Source organism: Dryobates pubescens, chromosome Z, assembly GCF_014839835.1.
Source record: "Dryobates pubescens isolate bDryPub1 chromosome Z, bDryPub1.pri, whole genome shotgun sequence".
Classification (NCBI taxonomy): domain Eukaryota; kingdom Metazoa; phylum Chordata; class Aves; order Piciformes; family Picidae; genus Dryobates; species Dryobates pubescens.
In genome coordinates, this window is record NC_071657.1 from 92,277,657 (window position 1) to 92,299,403 (window position 21,747).

Here is a 21,747-nt window from a genome sequence, read left to right on the forward strand (position 1 = left end):
ATCCTGTGCAAGACCTGATTACATACGGTAGTTACACACACTACAGAAACTTTTTGCATAATTGCAATTGCAAGCATTTATAAAAAGGAAAAATCTTTCCCAAAGAGCTCCACCACAGCATTTATTAGGAGAATACTTCCACCAAGTAATGAAAGAGCCACTGCATTGCACTAGTAATTGTTTGTTCATCCTGACAGCTGGAAATGCTTTCAAGCCCAGCCCCACAGTGGGCAGGATGGTACAAGAAGAAACTTCTATTAAGCTTTCAGCTGATCATAATTCATGTCTAGCCTTAAATCACATGCCCAAGCCAGCCTTCATGCTGCAGAAGCAGCATAAAGCCTCGGAATATACAATAAAAGATTCTGCCCTCCTTCCAAAGATGGTTCAGGTGCTCTTCACAGAAGAAAACAAATTTTATCTCCAAAATTACCAACATACCTTCTAAGGGTCCTTAACCAGGATGGAAAGAGAAAACACCATTTGTACAGAGGTAGGATATATTGCAGGGAAATTGCAGTTTATTTTACAAGGAGGTGTTGAATCAAAAACAAAGCCAAGTATGACAACAAAGAAAGGAATGCTACAAAACTATATCATGAGTTAAGCCACTTGCAGGACTGTTAATCCAGCTGCAAAAAAATCACAGGTCCACAGATTTCATCACAGGTGTCTTCAGTACACAGCTTTTAACACTTGATAGAAGTTTCAACTAACTGAACTGCACAGCTTCAGTTCTTTCTCCAAAGCTACCTGATATGGCTGTTTAAAACCCACCTAGGTCCCATTATCACAGTTCATGAAAAAGCAAGAAACAAAAGGAATCTTGCTACTTGGTTGACATTTCCAGCACACAGATACCATCACAAAGTCATAATCGGTATGCCTGGAAAGAGTGTTCAGCCTTCACACCTCTCACAGACAGGTAGGCTCAAATAGGACCTGCCAGACAACTACTTCCTGTGCAATGCTGGGCTGCTTCTGCTTCCACCACAGCTGCCGATTACCTTACCTTGTCAGAACAAAATGAATCACCACATGCAGCTAACTGCAGAAAGCTAAAACAATACCAAAATTATCAATTACTAATATTTATTAAGTATATTCCAAAGTCCCCTGTAAAACCAATATAGTCTATGTCCTAGAAAGAGAGCTTACTTCCATGAAGGTGCCACAGTTGTGCCCAAGAGGAGTTTCATTCACATTTTTTCGGCACAGGGTGACAGGGAATTATTGGTGCTCTTCTATGAACTTCTCTTTCATGCTGTTGGCCTCTGAAAGGCAAGTAAGAATTGCCAAATCAGAAAAACCCAAGCAAGTAATCAGAAAAAAGAAAAGCATAAACAATGGTGGTGGAACCTAATTTAATCTATACTACTTCAAAGAAATTGATTGGGAGAAAAATAAATTGGAAGTATTTTAACTGTTAATGCAGACTTTGTAACTGCTAAAATAGAACTACATACTGCTGCAGTGACAAATGTCATTGTAGAGGAAAAAGTCATACAGTGTACTTTAAAGTTTAACAGCATCACTTAAACAGGAAAAGAAACCCCAAACTTCAGTAAAATGATTGACTAATACGGAACACATGACTGCAGACTATATTATAGAGCTGTGGTTTCTGGCAGGACAGTGTCCTGCTGGAGTGCAGAGGTGCCTTGTATGCCAGCACACTGTCAGATCCCCTGGCAGTGGCAGCGTGCAGCTCCCTCCTAGGCAGTCATGCAGCAAGAAGGGCCAACATAGGACAAACAGACATGGACATGACGCTGCTGTCACTCCCCAGAGAATTCCCCCACCCATCAAGATGTTCTATCAGATACAATGGAAATGTGCCAGGAGTGGTAGTAATATTGCTAATCATACTAGTAATAACTAGAACTCCTAAAGTAAATGTAATGCTGTTACTATCTGAGATTATATCCTATGAAAATATGCAGGCCAGAAAGTATCATACTAGATTTTTTTTTAACCTACTTACAATGCTATTGCTATCCACATTACATTACAGAATTCCCCACTCCCCTATGAACATTTTTTCAATGTACTCCTTGCATTATTTTTTTCTTTTCTAATGATTAAAGAAAAAATATTATGTAACATTTGGTTCAGTCTCTTTCCATTGTGTATTAATAATTATTTTCATTTGGCATACGGACAGAGTTTAGTCTAATGGCTGTTATTTCCCTGCAAACTTTCTATGTCAAAAGTGTGGCAGGTAAACAAAAATCAAACAAAAAAAGGCATCAAGAAACTTTTCCCATAGCCATATTTCCCACCAGGAAAGAAAAAAGTATGGCAAACCATTGACTATTTCAAGAATGTTACTGGACTTCAGGTATTTAATGGGAGTTTCACATGTGAAGCATTTTTCAGACCTGCAGTATCTTAAGAGCAGTCTAAAGTTTCCCAAATTGGCTGTATACCCACTTTTACTGCCTGCTGTATATGTAGATCCTCACGAAGTGGAGCTCATAGAAGCACCTCCAGAAAATATCCATCAATTCACATGCCTGGATGGGCATTTTGATGTTAAAATGACAGTTACATACAGCAGGGAGACTGTTGTGTAGTTTATTTGTCTATATTCTAGCCCATCCTGAGCAACACAGGTAAGGTTTTGGAACCCTCAGATGGCTAAAGCAGCTTTGTAAGGGTTATCACATGGCCGCTGAGAAACACTGAATAAACACAAGCCTTTTACCACACCACAGAAGAAAAAAACTAAACCAAGAATTTTAGCTGAAATCTTTCAGCATGCTAAAAATACGATTATAGTTACACAGCTCAACTCATCAAGCTACAGTAGCTGAATCATGTATTCAGAATTAATCATCTAAAAATTAAAACATTAAAATCAGAAAAAAGTTTAAGTCAAGTTTATCCCAATAATTTTCAATGTCCAAGTTTTCTAATAGAGGTTCCTTTAAAAATTAACATGTTTATCACTCCAAGGCTTTCAATTTTCCTTTGTGACACTTTGACACCTCAGCTAAAGGATTTCCACCCAAAAAGTTCTTTGGTGGTTACTCAGTGCTACAGTAAGTGACAACTCTGCTATGACACCATGACTACTCATGTTTCAAGTGGAATCTCTTCAGTTTTTCAGTTCCACTTTTTAAAAGTATCCTCTTTGCTCTGAAGACTAAGGCCTCTGTGTGACTATGCTTTTCATCCTGCCTAGAAGTTCTGGATATCAGAACCATTAATTTAAAGGAAAACTCCCAGAAGTTACTGGTTTCTTTCTAGTAACTCTAATAAAAGTTTCATAAAATGGGTAGATACAGTTAATTTACGTGCAATCTGTCCCACAATCCTGTGACCATCTTCCATGACATTCACTGATTAATGAACTAACACTATTTCACAAAAATTGGCTATCATTTCAACCAAAAAGTATACTTTTGTTGCTCCTTCATTGATTTTCCTGGCTTACCTGTATTTTTAATTGGTTTTTTTTCAGATGTGTCCCTTATAAAAGAGATACTATAGAACAAAAATAGCATTCGTAGCTTCACATATGTATGCATAACCACAGAAGAACCTGCACACCCTTTACCATAGGCTGAGGTTTCTGAAGACACACAGTCTGTGATGAGATGGTCAAAACACCCACTAAGACGGTATCTACAGTTAAGAAAAACATTGAAACAAAAGGCAGCAACAAAGAAACATAAGTAATTTCCTCTGTCCTTAGTCATTAAAAACCTTTTACAGAGCTTCAGGGAAGCAAGGTAATTCTTTTCCCATACTAGTAATGACTGCTGCACCTGTGTTAACATAATCCCACATTATGGCTTCTAATACCAGGCAAGACTATTGAGAAAGCATGGGCAATTACACTGTCTGACTTCAGAGCTAGCTCTGTACCTGGGTCAGCTCTCCTGGAACAGCTGGAAAACTGTTTAAAAGTAAGAAAAAAACACCTTTTTGCTGTGCTTTCTTTTGAAGGTATTTTGAAGTGCTTATGATGTGCTTCTGACAATTAGGCAAACCTCATTGAGCAACTTCTACTCCCACATGTAGCTTTGTGCTTGTGGCAGAGTAACTTTCCAGTTTTGTAAAACATAAAGACCTGTCAATGCAAGCAAAACATTTTAAAATACTCTGCTTATTCTCTCTGTGCAGACTAGATCACCACCACTACTAAGGTTCCTTTATCTTGTTATGTGTTGTTTTAAAATCAACTATTTTTTCTAGAACTGAATTTTAGTTTTCAAGGCAGTTTGGTAACAACACTATAAAGCCAATCAAATAATAATCAAGAACAAATACAACAGCTTTTTTCTTCAGGTCATTTCACACAGCATTGAAAACTGAAACTCTTTTTTGTCTTTCCCACAGTACACACTTGCCATCTCTCATGCATTTTGTTGTCAGCACTTTGTCCTGTCAGTGTATCATGATACTATTGTGACTCCACCATATGCTATTAAGTCCACAGGCATCATTTTCACAGGCTTAAAAAAAAAAAAAAAAAGAGAGAGAGAGAAGAGGAAGAGGAGTATAGCAAGACTGAAAAAATCAGACCTTCATAGCACCTTTTCCCTGTGTGTCAGAGAAGAGTTCCTTGTAAGTATATAAATGTCATGCTTCAGGGCACAGATTTTGTCCTTTGTAGCACCTAATGTACAAGAAAGGGTGTTAGTGTACCTGGATCTGGGTGTCTAGTTTGAAGGTATGAAGCTTCATCAGCACAGGTCACCAAGTCTTTCCACTCTGGTAGAAACATCTGCACGTGCTCCTGTTGTGGTAATAGGTTTTTGTGGCCATTTCTGAACTAGAGACTCCACAATTATCACTGGAGTGAAACTCACCACACAAGAAACACATTAGAAGTGGCTACTGTCCCTCCATCAGCCTATCTGAAGAGTGAACTATAACTGTGAGGCTTTGCCAGCATATGTAACCCTATTTCCAATTCATACCTGATCGACTCATGTCAAGACAAAACAAGTTCTTGAAACAAACACACAATCACTTCCCTCAAACGTACACACCTCCTTCCTGTATTTAGTAACCTAACAGGCCAGATACAGGCGGTACATCTGGAGATCTCTTCGGCAGCGGGAGACACCAGTCCTGCTTGTCTGGTGCAAAAGCATCCGCTGCCAGCCTTGCTGCACCTGTGCTTATCTTCGTGAGAAACGTCCTGGCCGCAGTCTCTCCCAGCTGCTACTTGTGAATCAGCAACCAGTGAAACGGCTACAGGGCACCAGCCCCTTCCTTCCCTGAGACAAGACGGTGACACAAGATCACCCCCAGTGTCAGGCCGCGACCAGCGGAGCCTGGGACCCCTTCCAATATGGCGAACTTGACCTGACCTGCGCCAAGCCCCGATAAATACGGCTCCCTGAAGGCACCGTCCACCTCCGTCCCTTCGCACCCCATCCATTTACAACCGAAGGACGGGATCTGGGGAAGAACGGCCAAGTGGGCGACGTGGGAACAGGTGGCGCTGGCTGAGCCTGTGCCCGCCGTCCACAGACCATTCCCCTAGTACATACCACCGCATCCCGCTGCCACCGCCCCGCCTCACCCACTAAGCAGCCCCGGGCGGAGGCACCCGGCCCCGCGCAACCTGCCCTCCACGGCGCGGCCAATGGGACACGAAGAGGGCGGGGAGGAGCGACAGGAGCTGCCTTCGCCGCCTCCGCCTTCCGCGGCGAAACTCGGCGGGAGCGCAGCGGAAAGTTAGACGACACCCGCGCCCCGGCACGAACCGCACCGGCGCGAGGGGATGAGCGGCAGCCACCACCGCGCTCCACACTTGCCCGTGCCATCCCTGGGGGCATTTGAAGCTGCCGTCCGCCTGCCCAGAGCCCCCCCAGAGCAGCGCTGATCTTTCCCCGACGTCGGCGCGAGTGGCGGTGAGGAGGTTCTGCTCCCCTCGGCCCCGCGCTCGCGCCGCCCCGATCCCCCTCCGGGCTGGGCGTCGGAGCGCTGCGGTCTGCGCGGGGAAGTCGGCGGCAGGAAGAGGTAGCCTTAGCTCCCCGTTTGCAATCCGTCGCTGCCGGACGGCACCTTCGGCTCCTTTTTAGGACTTTCGGTTTGGGGTTTTGTTGCCTTTTTTTTTTTAACTAAACCACATCATCTTTTTCTCTCTCTTTTTTTTTTATTTTTATTTTTAAAAACTCCTTCATTATTTGAATTTTTATTTTCTCACTAGATTACCCTCTCCCCTCCTTTACTCTGCCGGTCTGCCTTGCCTTTTTGGACTCGCCTTCGCACAACTGCCCAGCGGCAGCGTGGCCATCATGTCCTTCAACCCCACCATCATGCCACCTGCGAACGGCTCTGCCAACGGGACTGCCAGTGGGGCCGAGGGCGGGAAGCCCCCCACTATCCCCACAGTCATGTTCATCTTCGGTGTGGTGGGCAACCTCATAGCCATTGTGGTGCTCTGCAAGTCTAGGAAGGAGCAGAAGGAGACCACTTTCTATACGCTGGTCTGCGGGCTGGCGGTCACCGATCTGTTGGGGACCTGCCTGGTGAGTCCAGTCACTATTGCCACTTACCTGCAGAACCGCTGGCCAGGAGGACCAGCGCTGTGTGAGTACAGCTCCTTCATCCTCCTCTTCTTTGGACTTTCTGGCCTCAGCATTATCTGTGCTATGTCTATAGAGAGGTACCTGGCCATCAATCATGCCTATTTCTACAACCATTATGTAGACAAGAAGCTGGCAGGGCTCACGCTCTTTGCCGTCTATGCTTCCAATGTGCTGTTCTGCGCCCTCCCCAGTATGGGGCTTGGCAAATCTACCTTGCAGTACCCTTACACTTGGTGTTTCATAGACTGGCGAGCAAAGGAGGCCACCCATGCAGCATATTCCTACATGTATGCCGGCTTCAGCTCCTTCCTGATCATGGTCACCGTGATCTGCAATATCCTGGTGTGTGTGGCCCTCATTCGCATGCACCGCCAGTTCATGCGACGCACGTCCTTGGGGACAGACACTACCTCCAGCCGCTTATCTGACTTTCGCAGACGCCGGAGCTTCCGTCGGATGGCTGGAGCAGAAATTCAGATGGTTATTCTGCTCATTGCCACTTCCCTGGTGGTGGTCATCTGCTCCATTCCTCTGGTGGTGAGTAACATTGTGCAACCCTTCTTTTCCATCACCCCCACCACTGGGTCTTTTCTCCTCCTACTCTACTTGTAGGACAGACTCCTGTGTAGCTGGTGCTGCAAGCTGTTAGAACAACTTAGAGGCTGTTAGCATGCATACATGGTGAAAGTTGCACTGATTTATACTTGCAAGAAAAGAAACGTGTTTATCCCAAGTCTGGGCTCCTTTTTGGTTAAAATACAAGCACAAAAAACCTCTCAATATTTTTTCCTGCAGTTCAGCTGGAATCCACACAGCAAAAATAGTACCCAGAGCTAAAGGCATATTACAAAGTTCACTTCCAAAAATCAGTTTGTGATGAGTGAGGTTTTGTCTGTTCTGCATTTCTGGATGTTTATTGTGTTTTAAAACTGCACATGCTGTTGCTGAAAGATACAGCAGTCATTTTTGTTAGGACAGAGCTCTATTTACCTGGCCTCAGCAGCATGCAGAGTGCTCCACACTCAAAACCTGAGCCAAGCTTTCCCTCCTGTGGTAGATTTGCATGCTATCTCTGGGCTACATCCCATACCGATATCCCTCCAGCAGCTCTTTGCTGTGGGAGGAGTAAATTTGGTAGAACCACCTGTCACTGTAACAGTTAAATTAGAGTTGGAGGAATCTAGCCCACATAAACCTAGAGATCATGCTGAAATGCTAAACAACATTACCACTAACCATTTGCTAATTTTCTGAAATGGCTGATACAATTATTGTCATTAAATTGAATATGCAGGCTCCACTTAATTCTATTCTTCCACCTTATCTCCAAGGAAGGAGGAAAAAAAAAAAAGAAAAAAAGATAAAAACCCTACCAAAATCCACCAGCTGGAGGCTTAGCTCTTGTTTGCCACCCACCAAAACAGAGCTTGGCAAACTTCTCTCCTCTGGCTCAGAGACATTAAACAAATACCTGGTTTGCCTTACTCGCCATCTTCTAAGACACAGCCAAGCAGTGGTTATCAGAAAGTGTTTGGGGAAGGATTGGTTTAAGGGAGTTTACTGTCACTAAGGTGGTCCCTCTGTCAAGTGTGAAATACAGGGGGCCAGCTAGGATGCAAAACATGGACAGGGAGTTTAAAGAAGTACATGTGAACAGGGCTCCAGAGATCAGCAGATCCATCACCCTGCTTCAGAGGAGCTATAATCCTAAGGTCTGGCCAGTTTTGCCACATTACTGACATAAACAGGAACTGATGAAGTGTAGCTGTGCTGGAGCACCAGCGTCCTAGCTGTTGTTGAAGCCCGTCTCCTGTCCTTTGGTGTTACACTTTGTTCTATTGTGGCATGATCAAGCACAGTGTTGTGCATTTATTGCATGACATCTGAAGAAAGTTGAGAGGTGCTGAGCTGTATGCAGGGTGTCTCTGGGAGGTGCACATGCATTAGATGTGGGACCGCTGCACAATCTGCTTTGCAGTCCAGCTCCAGAAACTGCAGTGGTAAGATGACTTGCTGCACTGGGAGGCATCAGGTGATGGAGTGGGCAAAACCTTGACAGTTTTGTGGGTTGACAGTACTTCAGCTGATTAATCTAATATTAAAACAGCTACTTCACAAAAGAACAATACTGTGTTTTCAAAAGAGATGCTGGTAAATGAAGAGGATATGTTCTGGGAATTAAATACAGGGCTGTAATGTGATACAGCATATCAGCTGATGGACTTGAGCAGTTTCATAAAAAATCCAAACCGTGTCCTGTGGTGGTACAGTTAGGGGATAGCTGAGAAGTATGAATATGACATTAAATTTTTGATAGCCATTTGGACCTACAGAATATTAAAAATCAAGAGAGAAGGGTTAGCAGAAAGGATTGTTGAAAGTTAAAGGTTAATGAAGCGGGGTGAAGCAAAGGGTTTATTATTTAAACAGTAGCTAGTGAAAAACTTGTGCATGGCAGAAGGTATGTGAAGGTGATGAAGTTGTGTAGCTTTCTCAGACCTTTATTTCACTGCTTATAAAGGGACAGTATAGCCTTGGCATTGTTCACATAAGTTAGTGTTCCCCTTTTAAAGCAATATATTTGGGGTAAAAGAAATGTCATTTCATTTAGGTGGATGACTAAGGGAAAAAAGCTTTCTTTAAAAAAAAAAAAAACAGCAACCACATGTCTGTGCATCATTAAACTCTCCACTTCTTCATTGTAAAGCAGCTTTTATAACTCATTTGCCTTCTCCTGTGGGAAAAAGCTATATCCGTACGTGCTTTTTTTGTGCCATGGTGTACTGTATATGTATGCCACTGTATTAATCCTTCCGGATGCACATAGAATGAGGTTAAGAATTGAGAGACACACTCAGAGCAGTGATGCCCTTGTGCTGTAAATCCCTAGAAAGAGCCACTAGCAGAGATAGTCTACTAATATAGATGTACATTTTCATGACTAAGGAGTTTTAGGAAGACCTCATTGAGGTAGAGGCTCATCTATAACAGGACAGCCCGGCAGTCATCAAGAACATGCAAGTGGTAAGGTAGTGCTAGCAGCATGATTCAGATACACAAAGAAAGCTTAGCTTTCTGATGAACTGACTTCCTACTGATTATTTCAACTGAATAAACCATTACTTAAAGTAAAGCAACTTCTGAAAGAGAGACATAAAGCATTTTAGAGCAAACACTTTCACAACATAATAAAATAGCAGGCAGAGGCACTCCTGCAGGCTACATTTATTAGGGTTTGACAAAAAAATTGTTGTCTTAAAATAATAAATATCCCTGAAGTAATAAGAAAAGGCTTGCCTTGATTTAACAAGTGGTTAAAGAACAGCAAGCTGAGTCACAAAGAACAGCAGTTTTTAATAATGGGATGTTCCAGCACTCAGTTTACAAATAAGGTTGTTTAGTGTCTTAATGATTCATTAATAAGATTGGCAAAATTTTACAGTGACAACAAGTGCTGTAGCAAAATTGTGGGTTATTGTGTAAGACACTGAATGCACTTGACAGAAGAGAAAGCTGATCAAATTTATCAAGGAAAGAAAAGTTGAAGGAAAAACACATTGGAATGGGCTGCCCGGGGAGGTGGTGGAGTCATTGTCATTGGAGGTGTTTAGGAGGAGACTTGATAGGGTGCTTGGTTGCATGGATTAGTTGATTAGGCGGTGTTGGATGATGGGTTGGACATGATGATCTTGAAGGTCTCTGCCAACCTGCTTTATTCTATTCTATTCTAAAGTAAACTTCTGATGTAACCTGATGTGTTCTCAATGTGCAAAAAGTGATGTGAAAGACATGAAGAAGAATCTGACAATAGCTTAAAAATTAAATAAGGAAAATACATGATTTGTGTGCTGACTCTTGGCTGCACTCCACACTAGTTGTCTCATCTTTTAAAATACTGCATGTGTTTAGAAAATAGAATTGAATAGAGATACAATTAGGGAATAAGTTATGCTAGGAGGAATTTATCAATAACAGAGTATAAATTATTATCTGGTCTGTAAAAAAACTCAACAAACTCAAGAGTAAATAGGCATCCACTACTCAAAGTCTGTAATTCGCTCCCGCAGTCTGTGCGATACCCAGGAGTTTTAACTGCATAATTTTTCTCTGATCCTGACCACTGAGCATAAATTACAGTGGAGTGGGAAAAAAAATGTGTTTCAGAGTGTCCATCTGGTTGATCACATGAAAAAATCAGGTGTTTGTAACTTTGTTTAATTGATTTTAAAGTCTGGATTTTCTTTCGGCTTGGTTGGTTTTGACTTTTTAAGTATCAGCAGCTGTCTGCAGCCAACAGCAAGGTGGTAGACATGATTTCTGAATAATGGAGTAGACACCGAGCAGATACCAAGCCCTTGAAAGGCAAAGGTTATTGGCTTGTAGAGCTGAAAAACTTGTTCCTGCTTGCTAATACACATTTTTTAAGTTTACCCTAGTATGTGGGGAGATTTTGAGGGCAGGTGGAAGCTAAGACAATTACCAGTGTGACTGTAATTACACAAGTCATTTTATAGTACTGCATAGGATTAGCAATCATGATTTGCCTCTGTAGTTAGTAAAAAGGAAAAGCAGCAAACAGCACAATGACTCTGATCCGACAAGTACCTATCATGAGCATAAGTTCAACATACCTTGGAGCTATGTGCTTCTTAACACAATTGCAAACAAACTGCTAGTGCTTTAAAGAGAATTTGCCTGAATTTACAGCTACAAAGGTAAAATACAAAATTCCTTCTTCTAAATTTTGACTTGTTCTGGTTTGCTGCTTTCTTTATTTGGGATTTCAAGATGCACTAAATCAAGCATCTGGTTAATTTAGTAGTGGATTCCACTTGGCACTTACTTAGAAGATGTGAGGCAGTATCCTTCACCAGGCTACCTCCTCCAGCAGAAGACCTGTAGCCCAAAACAGGGTACCTCTCTTGCTGTTCTTATAGAGGATAGATTGGTAAATGCTGTCTCAGCAGAATGAAAATAAATGATAAAACTGGCATTCCAACACTGGCATTCAACTTTAACCTGATTGTAATTCAGATGTAATCCCAGCAATAGGATTGAATCGATAAATGTGTTTGATATTCTGGAAGGCTTCTAATAAAATACCTTTCTGGGAAGTAAAAACAGTTTTGTACAGTGCAAAGGTTTCATTAGATAGGTATATGGTACGAATTTTATGTGCCACACATCTGCCAAAAGAAAATAAAGCATACAGAAACAGCATAAAGCAAACTGCACTGTGCCATTAGTGGCTGTCCTTTGCAACCATGGAGTCAGATTTAAAGGCCTTTTTTTCTTTATATGAAGTCTGCCAGTTAGAGAAAGGTGAAACTTCACCTGCTGCTTATCAGAAGAACAATCCCACTATTAAATCACTGGTGTGTAACTATATAGCTCCAAGTTGGGGGGAAAAAAAAAAGTAAAAGTCAGGTCTTCCAAGGTGGACTGTGTACTTCTTCAGCTCTCTTCAATGTGTGCCTTCTGGTTCTGTAATCTGGGTGAATTTATCAGCAAATACACCTGTCACACCTCTAATCTTCACAGTAATGACATTTGGGTGTATGAGCTGGTGCACGGCCTCCACTCCCTCAACACCATCCTTTGAACTCTTGGCTCTCAGGGCTGGTACCTGTCCAATGATCAACTTGTCAAACACAACGACCAGCACTTGCAGTCCTTCCCCCTGCGTGAAGAAATCTCGGTGCAGAAAAAGAAAAGGGGCACTCGGAAAGAAACGTTATGGCACAAGTTAAATGCCCTGCTGAATTTTGACCTCTGTGTATTTATACTTTTGACCCCGTATAATTTTGGAGGGGAAAAAAAGTCTCAAGTGGTCAAGAGGGTTTAGCCAACGCAAGATAACTTCGCGTCAGTTCATTATTCAGCCTGCCAGGTTCCTGAATCCCAACTGCCGCGCTCCGGGTTCAGCGCCGGTGTCGCTGCTAGCGGCTTTACTAGCATGGGGGCAATCATTTGAGCCACAGAAGTCCTCTTCGCCTGCGAATCCCCCCAGTACTTACCGAGATCCCCAGCCGGCCCTCGCCGGCAGCCCATGGGCTTCCCCCGAGTTTGCGGAGCGGCCGGCTGATAATCCCGTCCCCGCCGGCAGCTAGGGCGGGACGCCCGCGCCTCCTAGCGGCGTGCTCGGGGCAGGTGTCCCCGAGCCAGCGTTGCGGCCAAGAAGCGGCGGGAGGTTTTAATTGAAGTCTTCCTAAGGGCTCGTCAGTGACTATCAGCCAAGATGCAGGAGTTCACAAATTCTGGCCACTGGGATCACTGGTCTTCTCCCAGGCAGTGATACATGAGGACATCATACAGAAGACAAATACAAAGTAACAGTGGAAAAGCTTAAGAAAAGAAAACTGCATAAAAATAAGTGCAGTATGCATAGGAACACTCTTAGTGGTACTTTAGTTGTATATTTGGGTTAACGGAAAAATAAAGTCAATAAATTAGTTTCCAAAACCACATCTGCAGTGTTAGAAATCATTAGGAAAGTAACTGAGAATAGAACTTGGCTCATTACATTGCTGTTGAAATGCAAGATTTGAATTCTGTGGGCAAGTTTGGTTACTCATAAACCTGGAGAAAAGTACTAACAAAAATACAGGAAATCATCGATTTGACAGTCAATTTGAGAGAGACAAATGCAAAGGATTTAGGAAGAGGACTGCGTTAGTTCAAACATACATCACTGACAGCTTTGGAGCACATTCAGACTCTGAATGCTGACAAGCCAAATGCCACCACACTGCCCTACTGCAGGAAAATTTCTCCAAATATAATTGTGAAATTTTTTCACCAGACCTTGATGGCTTTGCATGCAGAACTTCTAATAAAAGGGCTGCTCTAGTCTGGCTCATTTAGTTTAATGCTTGTCTGCAACCTCCTAGCTAGGCCAGAACTTAGGTATTTCAAGAAGTTAAGAACATGGTTTTATAAAACTCATAATTTTGCTAGATTCTTCTCTCTCAGATGAGAAGATAATGAAGATTTATGTTGACTTACTTCAAGGAATCCAAAGAAAACACCATGTTCCATTATCAGTTCCCTTCAGTGGCTTTCATAGGCCTTCCTATAACTGGACACTGCATGGGTCATCCTAAAATGGAGAGTAGCCATTTGAGACCGATCAACATAACTCCTGCAATGCCATCCTCCTTAGTGACACTGGCAAGATCACACAATCACAGAATGTCAGTGGGTGGAAGGGACCTCCAGAGATCATGGACTCCAACCCCCCTGCCAAAAGCAAGATCACCTAGGGTAGTCTGCACAGGATTATATCCAGGTGGGTTTTTAAAGTCTTCTGAGGAGACAACAACTTACTAACAGAGAAGAAGATAACAACGTACTAGCATTTACAAAAGTAGCTTCTAAACCAGAGAGGGAAGGGACTAGGTTACTAGTTTTTTTCACTTAGATTCAAAAGCAGATGACATTTCCATGTAGATCCTTTAGGCTTAAATTTTGTGCATGATAAACTTGAGATTTCCAATTAAAGTCATCTCATGCAGCACCTTCAACATCTTAAATTCTTGGCCACTTTTATATTTTTATGCTTTTTTTTAAGTAGAACCACAATGCTTTCTCATGTAGGAGGAGAACACTCTAGTCCAGTGCTGAAATCATTATCTCATTATCTAGACCTTTCTTTTTTTGCTGTTGTTGTTGTTTTTAATTCATTGCTTTTTTTGCAAATCATGCTGCAGCAAGAAAGCAGTTGAGGGTATACAAACAGTTTCAGAAAGGATATGTGCCAACAAAATGCATTTCTAAATATGGGAATCAACATCTTTGGACTTTTTTATAGAGTCTACTGTACTAGGATTATAATCTGATTTACAGTTTGTTTCCAAACAAACAACTGACCTTTGCTAGAGGAACTGATTGTCCAATTTTCTCAGTCAAGTATCTCTTTGCAGGCAGCATAAGGCTTAAGGTATACCAAGGATCCTTGCTGCTGAGTTCTACCAGGGAAATGGGATTTTTAAACATATCAGCCAAAAATGGGATGTTCAAGGATTAGTTAAGAGGGGAATGAGGAAAGAAAAAACCAAACTTTCCTACCTCTAACAGGGCAAGTTTACAGTAGATGAGTTTATCTGATTTTTTTTGTCTGTTTCCACAAATAGACTCACAGCTGCCAATTCGAGATGCCTGGTTTTGCCAGCCTCTTCTCTTGTAGCTTGCAGCAGCAAACCTAGATCTCTGCTATGAAATGTGAGCTTTGATTTCATGATGTAATTGTATACTTGTGTCTTTTTCTTCCCTTATCTCCTTGGGTAGGTCCGTGTCTTCGTGAACCAGCTGTACCAGCCAGAATCAGTGAAGGATGTGAAGCAAAACCCTGATCTGCAAGCCATCCGCATTGCCTCGGTAAACCCTATTTTAGACCCCTGGGTCTACATCCTCCTCCGCAAGACTGTACTCAGCAAAGCCATTGAGAAGATCAAATGCCTCTTCTGCCGCATTGGAGGGGCTCGGAGGCAGCACTCAGGGGGCAATTTCAACTGTGTGGATGGTCGTAGGACCTCCTCCGGCATGTCAAGTCAGTCACCCTCCTTCATCTCCCGTGAGCTAAGGGAGATCAGCAGCACCTCACAAACGCTGCTCTATCCTCCAGAGTTAAGTGAAAGCAGTGTTGGGGGTCGTGTACTGCTTCCAGGCCCCAGTGCCAGCGTGGTTCAGTCTGACACCACATCAGTAAGGACACTGCGTAGCTCAGAGACCTCAGACTCTTCACAGGGACAGGACTCGGAGAGTGTTTTCCTGGTGAATGAAATCAGGTCTGGTGATGGGGCCAGCTCCACATCCAAGGGCAGCCCCCTCCAGGTCACCTTTCCCACAGAGACACTGAATTTATCTGAAAAGTGTATATAGATAGCCGTGAAAGGCATCGACCCTGGGGATACTTCCTGACACATTGGAAAAACTGGTGCAATAGATAGGTGTACTGCCTATTGGAGAGGTGAGGGGTTCAGCTGTGCTCCAAAGGGCTACTTTTCTCTTGCCATGTGATGGGTCCATTTCTTTTAGACTACTGAGGACTGTGTGGAACCAATACTGCACTTGGGCCCTGTCATCAGAAGTGCTAGAAGGCAGGTCTAATGGGACTGGAAACATGAACTGCCTTGTCTTGTTTAGGGACACAGGAGAGGTACTAGGCCTTTGGGAGTAGAAAGACCCATCACTTTATTTGTTCATGCTTTCTTTCCCTTTCCAAATCTGGTAGAACTGTGTTTTCTCTCCCCATGGTTGCTCAACTATCTTAAGTTTAAGCTTCTAGTACTAGAGCTGAATGTGAGGCAGCTGCTAGGAACTGGATACAGCTATTCTGAGAGCTGCCTGGGGTAGGATTTTAAAGTGTCTCACTAAAGCATGAAAATGTGAATTTTTACCATTGTATATATATATATATATATGTCAGAATGGAAAATATTTAAAAGTGTATTCTTCTCTGTGAGAAGGTTTTTTATTAATACAAGGTATATAGAAATGATTGCCAACCTCCTCTTCTCCCAGTATTTCCTGCTGATAAGACATTCTTGGTTTAGATTTATTGTACATGCTAGAATCACAGCTGGTAAGGTAATTCTCTAGCTGAGAATACATAAGCACTTTCTGAGTGAAATGGGAATATGTGCGCTATTAAGAGAGAAAAACACATCCTTTCAGTTAGTAATATTCCTTTTCATTATATGTACATACTAAAAAGCCAGATTCTGTTTTTTATGTGCTGGGAATGTTTCTCTGTATAGCACATCTGTGCCTCTCTGAATACTTTGGCCCACAGTCTGCACACTTAAGCACACAATTAACATCGCCCATCAGAGCTGTCCCTCTGCTGCAAGGGAGACTCCATGCATGTAAAGTCAAGGATGTATAGAAGTGCTTTCAAGTATCCGGGCCTAAACCTGTCAACCCCTGGTTAATAGTCTTAATATTCACTTTAGTTAAAGCATCACTGATGTAATAAAGGTATTTTTTTCCTAACATTTATCATTTTACTTTAAATAGTAAATAGAACTTTATGGCTGTGTAATCTGATACTCCATCAAATAAATGTACAAAACCATGGGAGCAGAATCTTCCTTGAAAAGTATACGTTATATAAAACCATATCCTGGTCTTGAAGCCACTGAGAATCGTTTGTTCCTAGAGTTTTAATGGCAAATACATCACACAAAAAAAGCTGTTAACCACTGACAAAAAGGAATTTTGTGTTTTATGGTGTAAGGGTTAGATCTTGTTCCAGAAACACTGTTTGTCAAAATAATTATGTACAGATATTCAGAGAACGTTTTGTCAAATACTAAGCATGTTATGCTACCTAAAGTGTTTTCATGTGAATGCTTTATTGTAATGAAAATCTTGAGCCTTATGTTGATATGTTTAAGCAGTTGTACTGACCAAAGTAATTTTGGGGATCACAATTAAATGGAAATGTTCTGCTTGATCTCAGATGTTTATATGAGTCTGCCATTCAGTGCCAACTCCTCACCTTAAGAAGCCTAATATCCTGGAACACTCTGCACTTAGCTACTGTCAAAACATACTTTGTCCAGTAAGTTTCCAAAACACCACAGCACAGTCACCATCAGCAAGAGGCAGCCATCTTCAAAGTTTTCCCCAAGAGCACTGACACAGAGCTATGAAAGTTCTTCATGCAAATAAACAAAAATCAAAGACATTTTTCTTTAACATGGGAGCAGTTGAACTTACTTGCTTTGACACATGTAGAAAGAAAAGTTAGTCTCTACACAAGCCAATTTTCCACCACTTAAGCTCGAGAATAGTATTACTCAAGTTCCCACTTTAGCTACAGATGATCTGCCCAAGTTCTTTGCAATTAAACCACTTAGCTATAATCTGTTGCTTACTAGTGACCAACAAATAGAATACACTCATCATACTTCCCAAGACAGGAAATAGTACCTCACAGAGCGGGAAGGTGGAACCTGCGGATACACTATCTGTTGCAATACTGGACCACACGTTCCCAGCTGGCCCAAAGCAGCACACCAATGTTGTTCATCTTATATGCAATGACAGTGACAGTATCAACAATGTGTAATAAGTATTGAAATAAGGGCTTAAGATTTTAATTGTATGTGTTATTTTATTAATACTATGTTATCATTACTTCTTATCATTACTGATGAGAAATACATGTAGCCTGGTAAAGCATTAAGCAAGAATAGACCATCTTAAGTGGATGACCACCTAGCTTTCCTTAGCAAACATACCGTAAGCCTGAGGTGGTCCTCCTGCCCACAGCATTACTGGTGTTTCTGTAGTGGACAGGACTCGTGGCACACACCACTGACAGAAGTCCCTATGTAGTGAACTCAAAGATTCCCAACCAGTCCACAGATTACAAAATCTCCTGAGTAGTACTGGATTTGCCTACCACAAACAATGGCAGTATACAAAGATAAAAAGGGAGCCCCTTTCCTGCATTGTAACACAGACCAGCGTTCAGTAGCCTGGCTGAAAGGACTGGGCAGGTGTGCCTTGCTTGAGGGTGACAGACTATCACACTCTCTCACCTGCCTGACAGTCTCATTCAGCTTTGGTGCCCTTCTTCATGCTGCCCACAAATGTTACTGAATTAACTTCCTCAGCCACCCTGAGAATAACAAGTCACAAGTCTTGCAAAACTACAAATTTGCAAAGATTATTATGCCACATGGAAGTTAAAATATTATTTTCCAGTTGGGCATTATGAGTAGGTTCCATACACATGATAGGGCTCCCCTTCCTGGAGAAAAGGATGTGAGGGTGCTGATGGATGAGAAGCTGGGCATAAGCAGACAGTGTGTTTGCAGCCCAGAAGGCAAATTGCATGCTGGGCTGCAGCAAAAGAAGCGTGACCAGCAGATCCAGAGAGGAGATTCTGCCACTTTGCTCTGGTAAGACCTCACCTGGAGTACTCTGTCCACGTCTGCAGCCCTCAATACAGGAAAGACACAGAGCTGATGGAGCAGGTGCAAAGGAGGGCCACAAAGATGACTGGGGAGCTGGAATGCCTCTGCTATGAAGACAGGCTAAGGGAGCAGGGGTTGCTCATCCTGGAGAAGAGAAGGCTCCAGGAAGACCAAATCGTGACCCTCCAGTATCTGAAGGGAGCCTACAAGAAATATGGAGAGAGACTATTTACAAAGGCCTGTGGTGATAGGATGAGGGACAATGGTTTCAAACTAGAGAAGAGTAGACAGATTCGACAAGTTCTTTACCATAAAGGTGGTTGCCCAGGGCGGTGGTTGAGACCCCATTCCTGGAGATATTCAAGGTGAGGCTCGATAGGACTGTGGGCAACCTGATCTACTTACTGCAGAGGGGTTTGGACTAGATGACCATCAGAAGTCCCTTCAAACCCAAACCATTCTACGACTCTGTGATTCTATATAATAGCTCCCTTACAGTCCTGGTCCCCAGAAATGTGTATGGAAAGTGTTTTCTGCATCCACCTTACCCAGTCCTCTTGTGTCCACAGAAACTGCACTAATTTGCCATACCAAAATTCTATCTTCCTGACTTCATCCCACTAGTCCTGTGGCTGGCAGACCCACTTCCTCACTTCCAGCAGCATGTCCTGCCCACATGTCCCATACCACTGCCTGAAAGGGGCCCTTTCCATCCAGAAGTACTCCTAAGACCTCCCACCTCTGTATCAAATTCTAAATCCAAGCCCTAACTCAGTTTAAGCCTGTGGCACACCTTGAAGGATATGCACAGGCAGGATGACAGTATCTATAAGGCACTGGGGGGTTTTTTGAGCATTTGTAAATTTATTATTTATCAGAGATTCAAATTAAAGTTATCATTGCAATCAAGCCCAGGTTTTACAGGATATACTGACAGAGGGCTCAGACCACACTGGTGGGCGGGATCCTGTTTTAAATCAAACTCATACATCTCTGCTGTCTGTAATGCTTAATGCTGCCTAACCCAAACTTGTGCTACAGGTGCAATGCCAAAGCACTAACAAAATCAGTGTTAATCCACTATCTTCAAATGACACCATCCTAACCAAGAAACTTTTCTAGAAAGTTTGTAGTTCTTGCTCCTAGATACTGCTACACATCTTTTCTACTTCGAGCACATCTACTCTGAGGGCTACTGTATAACTCTCCTGCTAGGCCTCGACTTGCCAAGTTTATGCACCAACTGAGGTCTAAATCATCTGCCTTCGGAACCCAAATAGTAAAGTCATTCCACACCTTTAATCTTTCCCCTTCACAATTTATCCTCAGATCTCTTAGAGTTGTACCTCTTAGAAAATCAACCCTCAATACCAGCCTAGCACATCTGTCAAGATCCAGCAATTATCCATGCTTATAAGCTGCTCCTGCTTCTAAACTAGCCCTCTCTCTGGAAATACAGGGCAAGGACTCAAATCTTTTCATGAACATAACATTAACATGATGCTGACCTGCAATAAATACACATTGACTGTAACGTGCCAATAAACCAAGCCCACAGGCTTCTGTTTTCATGTGTCCCAGTCCCAACTATGCTTATAGATATATTCATAGCTATTGTATAGTTTTATAGACATTGTATGGCCTCAAAATAAATGCAGAGAGCATTTGCCCTCTATACTAGTTCTTAACTCCTTCTTGGTTTTTAGGTTTGGGGGCACTTACTTTGTATGGCTAAGTAACTTTCCAATGATACCTCTCTAATTTTGGTCCTCAACACCAACAGATATTCTGACAACTTTCAGAAACTAGAAAATTAGAGGAAACTGATACATTTGCTTTTTTCCCTTCCACAACTACTTTCAAAATGCAATCTAAATCAAAGCATAAGGACATAGAACTGTTGCAGCAAAGTCCAGAGGAGGGAGGGTCACAAGAATGACTGAAGAGCACCTCTGCTATGAGGACATGCTGAGGCAGCTGGGGTTGTTCAGAGAAGACTCCAGGGGGACCTTATATCTGCCTACCAGTACTTGAAGGGAATCTACAGGGGACCCTGACAGAAATCTAGAGAGGGACTTTCTCAAAGCATGACTAGTGACAGGACATGGGCTGTGGTGGGTTGAAGTTTCCCCCCCCCCAGCATTAACTTTTAGCCAGACCAACTCAGAAGCAAATGAATAAAATCATGTTTTAAGCTGAGGGTGAGGAGGTTTAGACTGGATCTTAGTGTTTCAGAACAAGGGTGGGTGAGACTCTGGAATAGGTTGCCCAGAGTGGTTGTGGATGCCCCCTCCCTGGAGGTGTTTAAGAGCAGACTGGATGGGGCCTTGAACAACCAAGTCTAGTTGAGAGGTGTCCCTGCCCATGGCAGGGAGTTGGTGTACACGATCTCTGAGCTCCCTCCAACCTAAGCCATTCTGTGATTTTATGATCAATTAGGGTATCAAATTAGAGCCATTGTTATCTGAGCCATACTTTTTTTACCCTCTAGTACTGTTAGAAAAATCTCAGGTATCTCTAAAAACTTATCTCCGTCTGTGGAATTCATCTGCCATGTATCAGTATTTGATGCTAACTGTCAGTCAGTTCTTTTGCTTCACTTGCAGTCAATGGAAGTAATCAGGCATCCCGGGAGGCTAATTCAACTCTCTTAAGATACTATCTAACACAAAGAATATGAATGGTACTCTGAGGCTGTGTATTTCTTTCCAGTGGATATAAAGAGATTCAAAGGGGAAAAAATATTTAAATGTTTAATTGCAAACTTAATGAAAATTATTCCACCTAATCTACTGTTGAGGTTTCCCCTTTAATGACATTGAAACACTTCAGTGTTCTACTATATGCCTCATGGAAAGCAAACACAAAGAAGCTACTGCAGCCACTGCCACTAGTGACAATAAAAACAAATTCCTGATGACAAAGTGGGACTGTGCTTCACAGATACCCTATTTTTCATACGAAAAGCCTCCTCCTTTGAGCTACTCTCATTGGGATACCCCTGAGAAATTTAAAAGCACTGAGCACACTTTTTGCCAAGATGTCTTTTTTCTTCATACTGTAATTCAGCAACATATTCACTAGAGACAGAAGTCAACTGATTAGATGAGTAACATTTTTAAAAGGTCAGTGGTAACCCTTATTCTTATTATGACCAAAAGAACAAACAAGCATCATTAAGCAGCAGTATTTTATTTGAAAAGATAAAAAAAATTCCATTTCCATACATGCAGAACACGGCATGCTCTATAAAAAGCAATGTTTAA

At 42.4% G+C, this 21,747-nt stretch overlaps 1 protein-coding gene across 1 annotated transcript; it reads left to right on the forward strand.

Moving 5' to 3' along the window:
- The first annotated feature begins 6,178 nt into the window (after nt 1-6,178).
- On the forward strand, nt 6,179-17,025 carry PTGER4 (prostaglandin E receptor 4). The gene is made up of 2 exons (XM_009899862.2): nt 6,179-7,091; nt 14,841-17,025. Exons 1-2 carry the CDS (start codon nt 6,261-6,263, stop codon nt 15,432-15,434), a joined length of 1,425 nt encoding a protein of 474 aa, XP_009898164.1. The 5' UTR covers nt 6,179-6,260; the 3' UTR covers nt 15,435-17,025.
- Nucleotides 17,026-21,747: the final 4,722 nt, after the last annotated feature.